The sequence below is a fragment of the Zea mays genome, chromosome 5, assembly GCF_902167145.1.
Source record: "Zea mays cultivar B73 chromosome 5, Zm-B73-REFERENCE-NAM-5.0, whole genome shotgun sequence".
NCBI classification, from domain to species: Eukaryota; Viridiplantae; Streptophyta; class Magnoliopsida; order Poales; family Poaceae; genus Zea; species Zea mays.
The window spans coordinates 208230522-208237291 of NC_050100.1; the positions used below are offsets into that span (position 1 = coordinate 208230522).

The window sequence follows — 6770 nt, forward strand, 5'->3', positions numbered from 1 at the left end:
GTCTCTAGGAAGCTCAGCCCGAGATACATTGGACCGTTCACTATCTTGGCCCGAGTGGGCAGCCTGGCTTATCGTTTGCTGCTGCCGGATTCCATGGCAGGGGTACACTCGGTTTTTCATGTCTCTATGTTGAGGAAGTTCTTGCGGGATCCGGACCATCAGATTGAGATGGAACCAATTGCGGTACAGCAGGATCTGACTCTGGAGTGTCATCCGGTGCGTATATTGGAATTCTCGGAGCGTGTGTTGAGGAAGAGATCAATTAAGTATGTCAAGGTCTTATGGACTAATCAGTCTGAGCGCGAGGCTACGTGGGAACTTGAGGAGCTGATGCGGCAGAAGTACCCGAAACTTTTCGTTGTGGGTAAGTGTTGTTGATTCACTAATCTTTTCTTTTGTCATTCCGATAGAAGCGTCAGAATTCGAGGTCGAATTCTTTTTAAGAGGGGTAGAGTGTGATACCCGGTTTGCAAAGAAGAGAAGTTGGGGGTTGTTCTTTTTGTTTTTTTCCTCATCCGGTTGTTGTTTTGGGGATTTGGAATTTTGTGGAAAACATTCACAACTAGGGCAGTAGAATTTATTTGGTTTGACGCTAGCGTTGTGGTCGGGAGCTGTCGCGTGGGTTAGTTGGGCCGCAATAGGTGTTTCGGCCCATTAACCCTCCCAAACCCTAGCCGCCTCCCTCCTAACCCCCTCCCCCCATGTGCAGCCCCCCCCCCCACTTCTCCTCCTCCCCTTGGCCGGCGCCCCCCCTGCCCATCTCCTCCTCTCTCAATTTTTGCAGCCACCAAACCCTAGCCGCCGCCCCCCCCCCCCCCCCCCCCCTCAATCCCCTCCTCCCAAGGTGCCAATCCTTGCCGCTCGGATCGTCGTCTCGTGGTGCGATTCTCCAACCGTTTTGGTGGAGGGAAGAAGGGAGGAAGGAAAGGGGGAGAACCCAAGGTGATTTTTGTGTTCATCCCTTGTTCATTTGCGCTGCGATTCAATTGATTAGATGTTGCGTTTGCGATTAGATAGAGGGGGGCTGTCCAGAATTTTACGTGGTGGATGAACAGCGAAAGTTCTAGCAGTTTTTAGGGTTTTTTCGTGAAGAATTAATGGGGATCAATTTGGGGATCTTGTAGAACTTTGTTTTACCTTTCCAACGAGTATTTATGCGCTCAATTTGGGGTTATAAATTAAAAGTTATCATCGTTTGAATCCGGGTGTGTGGCTGTCCAAAAAAACAGATTTTTCAGAGTGATGAACAGCAGCAGTATTAGCAGTTTCTGGGGATTTTTCGGGAGTAATTAGTGTTAATCAGTATGAGAATCATGTAGGGCTTTTTCTTATCTTTCCAACAAGTACTTATGCGCTCAAATCGGAATTATATTTTAAAAGTTATCGCTGTTTGAATCCGAGTATGTCGCTGCCCAAATCAGAAAAAAAAAAACAGATTGCAGGGTTTATTTTGTGGACCGTTTAGAGGTAATTAGATGTTAGAATTTAATCATGAGTTGTATACAAAACTTGTGGGGAATTTTATGTAGTTGTCTCTGAAGTTTTTGTTTGACACCACTGCTGTCCTAATTTTTAAGTTATGGAATTGTTAAGCAGCGCCGCTGCAGTTTGGTTAGTGAGGGGAGAATTGTTACCGCGGCGGGGTTTGAGATTGTGCGTAGGTGCGGTGTTGTCTTTGAGTTTTTTTATATGAATTTGGTGCACTAAGTTGGGTGTCAAAAACAGGTGGTGGACTTCCGGATCGTTCTTAGGGATTTTGCCCAAACTTCGGTGAAGGCAAGTAAAACTGTGATGGTTATTCCGTCGGTCAGATGAGGAGTCTTATACTTGTTTATGTTGTGCTATCATGTTCAAATTCATATTTTCTTTTGAGTACCATCATTTGAAAATGTTCATGATTCATGGACTTCATATGTTGAGTTTGAGGTTTGATTATGTTACTCAAGTGGTTATTATGTGGAATGGTTGGAAGTAAATGCCTAGCACATTTTTATTTGGGAAGAACTTATGATGTTGTCATGCATAATGCACTCATCATCCATTGCATTGAAGTTTCGTCGCGATCTTATGGTCCGACCGTACCGGTACATTGAGCATCATATGTTGCCCGAGAAGGGGTATGGTGCAGCTTCATATCCTTAGAGATATGGAGGCAGAAGTCATTATTGCATTTGTAGCCATGTGCATTCATGGGAGAGGTGTTGAATCTATTATGTGGATGTGGATAATTTGGACTTGTGCATGGTGATTCTACTTGGCGTTGAGTTTTTAGTTACTTGTATACTTGCTGCAATTTACTGTTCAAAAGAAAAGAAAGAAGTCCTGAAACACGTGGTTGTGTAAGCACAGTTGATTTACAATGGCCTACTTGTTGTTGTTATGTTTACTTGCTGAGATGTGTTATCTCACATCTTGCATTGTTTGATGCAGGCACCTAATTTCTGCTTTGGGAAATAAAGGGGATGTAGCAGCACGGCCACTACACCTTTAATAAAGGAACCACCATTTAATAATGTTGATAATCAGAGTTGGACAAGTCTAGTGAATTGCTTTGTTCTTGGTTGAGCGTTTATTTTGGGGTGGGCTGAGTTTCTTATCCCATTTGTTTTACTTCAGTTGGGTCATAATTAGGTTTTACCACTTTTGCATTACAGTTTCTACTATGTGAATTATATGTCTTTATATCTTGTATGAGCTTCATGTTTCCCCTCCTTGTTATGCTAGTTTTCAAAGGAGGTGCTGCCGGATTTTTTTTCTTGCTTTATATTCTTTCTTTATTACATCTCTTGTGTTGAGTAAGTTTATGTGGATGAGGTTTATGGTATTATCCATTCTGTGCGACCAGTGGGGTGTTACAGAAATTGTACAAGTAATGCATGCAAATGGTGAAGACAGAAGTTTTATCTCATGAGTAGAAAGCTCATGTTATGTAGCACGAATGAACACCTTAGCTTCGACCTTCAAAGAACGACCAACGCACGTTAAGGATGGCCCTACATCTAGAATGAGCATGTACTATCATATATTTCAATTAGTCATAAAAAATATGTATTCTATTAAAATGTAGCCACACATGATAAAGTTAGGATTGCGTAGGAGGTACATGGACAACACAACATTCATGGATTCTTTTGTAAAAAATGAAGGCGTATCAAATATTTCATTAGGCACTTATTATATAACTTGTCAATCCATTTCTTAACTATTCTCTTTTAAACAACAACGAAGTCTCACTCTAGCTATATATGGAGATGGAGAAGATGGAGAAGGAGGATGACGCCATTATTGTTGGCGCCAGCATCACTGTCGTAATAGGGTAGTGGTAGCAAATAGATATCACGGTCCAATGCATGCATGTGTAATGCATTGCTTGGGATCCAACCCAATCTAGTATAGCTAGCATAGGCCGACTTAAAGTATTGTCAGCACTAAAGTTAATTATTTGGCGGTGTAGGCGGTGTTGGCCTTCCAGTTGGCAGGGATGACATCGTCGTAGACGGTCTTGGTGCCTCCCTCGGTAGTGAGGCGGACGGTGAGGGGTCCCTTAAGCGGTTTGTCGCTGTCCTTCCTCCAGATGGCGCCCCAGGAGTGCTTGAGGGGCTCGTACGTGTCGGAGCCCTTTTCCTTGACGTCCACCGCCACAATGTCACCGTCGCCGTCGACGTAGTTGACTAGCAACGCCAGGTAGTTGGGGCCGCACCCCTTTTCAAGGTGGAAGGTGACCTTGGAGCCGTACTTGCACTTGACCCTTCGGAACTGCATGTCGATGATGCCCGCCTTGCGCAGCTTCTCCTCCTCGCCATTCTTGGCCATGGCACCGAACGCCGTGCCTGCCAAATCGAAGTGGTACGCCGCGATAGGCTCATAGTTCATGTCCGTGATGTGCACCACCACGGGCTTGCCGGAGCACTCCACAGGCTTATCGCACTTGATCTCAAAGCAGGACCCACAACCCAGACCATCCTTGAAGATGGGGATGTTGCCGCACGCGCCCATGCTATTGAAGGGGGGCTTGTTCACGTCCTTGTACCCGCAGCCGCCGCCGTTGTCATCGGGACCGGCACCCGTCGGCTTGCCATACCATGTCGCTTTAGCGTCCAGCCAGTCCTTGCCATAGGTGGCTGTGATGTTCTTGCCAGGGGGGACCTTGGGAGGACCGCACCAGGCGCCGCTCACCAAGAACGCCAACGCCATAGCCATCGCCACCTGTGCCTGCATCGACGACCACATGGTGCTTACATTCACAGCCATGTTTTGTCTTGGATCAGTGAATGGTACTATGCTACGATGAATGAGCGGGTAGGCCTGAATTTATGGTTGTGTGTGCCAACAGTCGGACGGTCGAGCTTGCAACCGTGAAGCACACGCATGCATGCAACAACGACGAGGTAGAGCTTGCATGGTCGAGCGAGCTATTCTCTTGGCCGCCAGTTTACTAATTGGTTCCGTATGTCGAAGGTGACCATGCATGGTAGCTCTGCATGTAAAGCTACTCGTATCGTCGCGATACTTATGCCATGGTGCTACTTTGTCTAATAGTGAAGCAAGGACTCTCCTTGTTCTCGCTCTGAAAGGGAAATAGCCTCAACATTTACTATAATCGATTTTGGTGTTTGACGTCCATCACAAACCATATGGACTAACTAGTTTGCCTAGTGGACATTTTTCCCAGGTGCATAAAGTTCACACAAACATACAAAGAAAAGCACTTGAGGGAATTCTACAAAGTTTGGAGCATACAAGTTCTTGTGCTGCCAGTAGCGCACCGGACACTGTCCGCTGTGCACTGGACACTATCTGGTACCCTGGCTGAGCACCTCGTCAACTTGTCGCTCTTGGGTTTTCTCAACGTTAGTCCGCCAAAATTCATCGGTCTGTCCGTTGCACCATCGGACTGTCCGGTGAGACAACGTAGCAATGGTCAACTTCGTGCAATGGTCAACTTCGCTGACTACAGGGCAGTCTGCAGCGCCGAAGTCAGAAGTTAGTCTGCAAAGTCAGAACACACCAGACTGTCCGGTGTGCCACCGGACTATACGGTGCCACAAGAAGATAGAAGACTTCAACGGTCAATATCTCCAAACCCCAATGGTCGGCTGGCGTGGCACTCACCGGATAGTGAACAATGCAGTGTCTGGTGCACCACCGGACTGTCCGGTGTGCCCATCGACAGCAACGACTGGAATAGTGGTTGAGGCTATAAATACCCCCGACCACCACCATTCAAGCCATCCAAGCATTGCAACTTCCTCATTCAATACTAGAGCAAAAGTATACATCCAAAGACACAATCAAAGCATCAAATCCTCTTCAAGCTTTAAAATCAAGTCAAGTGATCAAAAGTGCTTAGTGACTTGAGAGAGGCTGATTTGTGTTTGTTTTGTTGCTCTTGTTGCTTGGTTGCATTCTTCTTCTCATTCTAAACTTCTCAAGTGTTTTATAAAGCAAGCGAGAGACACCTAATTGTGTGGTGATCCTTGCAGGGTCTTAGTGACCCGTGTGATTAAGAAGATGCACTTAACCGGTCTAAGTGACCGATTGAGAGAGGGAAAGGGTTGGAATAGACCCAGCCTTTGTGGCCTCCTCAACGGGGAGTAGGTTCCTTGGAACCGAACCTCGGGAAACAAATCACCGTTGTCACTTGTGTTGGTCATTATCACTCGATTTGTTTCTTCCCTCTCCTCTCTCTCTAAAAATTCCCTTGCTCACATTGATTTGAGTTTGCTCCCAAAGTTATCCGCATTGATTGAGCAACTCATAGCAAGGAGAACTATCTTCCCCTCTCTGAATTCAATATTATTTATCTCTAACCCTAACCCTGTGCGAAGTGCGTGTTCAAAGTTTATAATTTTCAAGTTTTGCCTATTCACCCCCTCCAGGCGACTTTCATGCTTCCTATAGAAGAATGTCATTGTTCCCACATATTTTTAAGTCATTATATTGGTGCAAAGTGGAGTAACCATGCCAACCTCTATTATTCGTGGAAACGATCCTTCAGGGATTGTCGCAAGTTAATTGGTATATCAAATGTGCGAATGTAGGATTTAAACATAGCGTAATCTTCAAGACTCCACATCTATATGAACAGCTAGAAAGATGACTTGTCTAGACAATTATAGGGAATTGAACCATAAACATTCGGGGTACTCCAATTATAAAAAAATGTAATTATGGGATTCGTGTTGGACAAAGGAGGTCAAATTTAACAAAATTTATATTCAGTATTGCTAATATTTATATGAAATATATTATACTAGAACTTTTAATACATAGTGAAATGAACCGCGAGCTTTCCAAAGAACCCCAACGTTCTTCTTTGCTAAAAAAGACTATTTTGTACGCGCATGCATAGGCAACTAATTCTTCTAACTAGTTGTTATAACATTTTCTTTTGTATATACTAGTCAGTTGTCAGTATGTTACTATGGTTTTCGTTTTCACAATATTTAAGGGGGGCTTGTTCACGTCCTTGTACCCGCAGCCACCACCGTTGTCGTCGGGACCGACACCCGTAGGCTTGCCATACCATGTCGCTTTAGCGTCCGGCTAGTCCTTGCCAAACGTGGCCATGATGTTCTTGCCAGGGGGGACCTTGGGAGGACCGCACCAGGCGCCGCTCACCAAGAACGCCAATGCCACAGCCATCGCCACATGTGCCTGCATCGACGACTACATGGTGCTCATATTCACAACCATGTTTTGTCTTGGATCAGTGAATGGTACTATGCTAAGATAAATGAGCGGGTAGGTCTGAATTTATGGTTGTGCGT

General features: G+C 45.2%; 1 protein-coding gene across 1 annotated transcript; it reads right to left on the bottom strand.

Moving 5' to 3' along the window:
• Nucleotides 1-3180: 3180 nt before the first annotated feature.
• On the bottom strand, nt 3181-4268 carry LOC100193591 (uncharacterized). Its single transcript, NM_001138697.1, has one exon. The coding sequence runs from the start codon at nt 4249-4251 to the stop codon at nt 3439-3441; it is 813 nt and encodes a 270-aa protein (NP_001132169.1). The 5' UTR covers nt 4252-4268; the 3' UTR covers nt 3181-3438.
• Nucleotides 4269-6770: the final 2502 nt, after the last annotated feature.

Excerpts from the sequence above, each read along its gene's own strand:
- LOC100193591 (NM_001138697.1), bottom strand. The coding sequence starts at position 4,251 with ATGGCTGTGAATGTAAGCACCATGTGGTCGTCGATGCAGGCACAGGTG.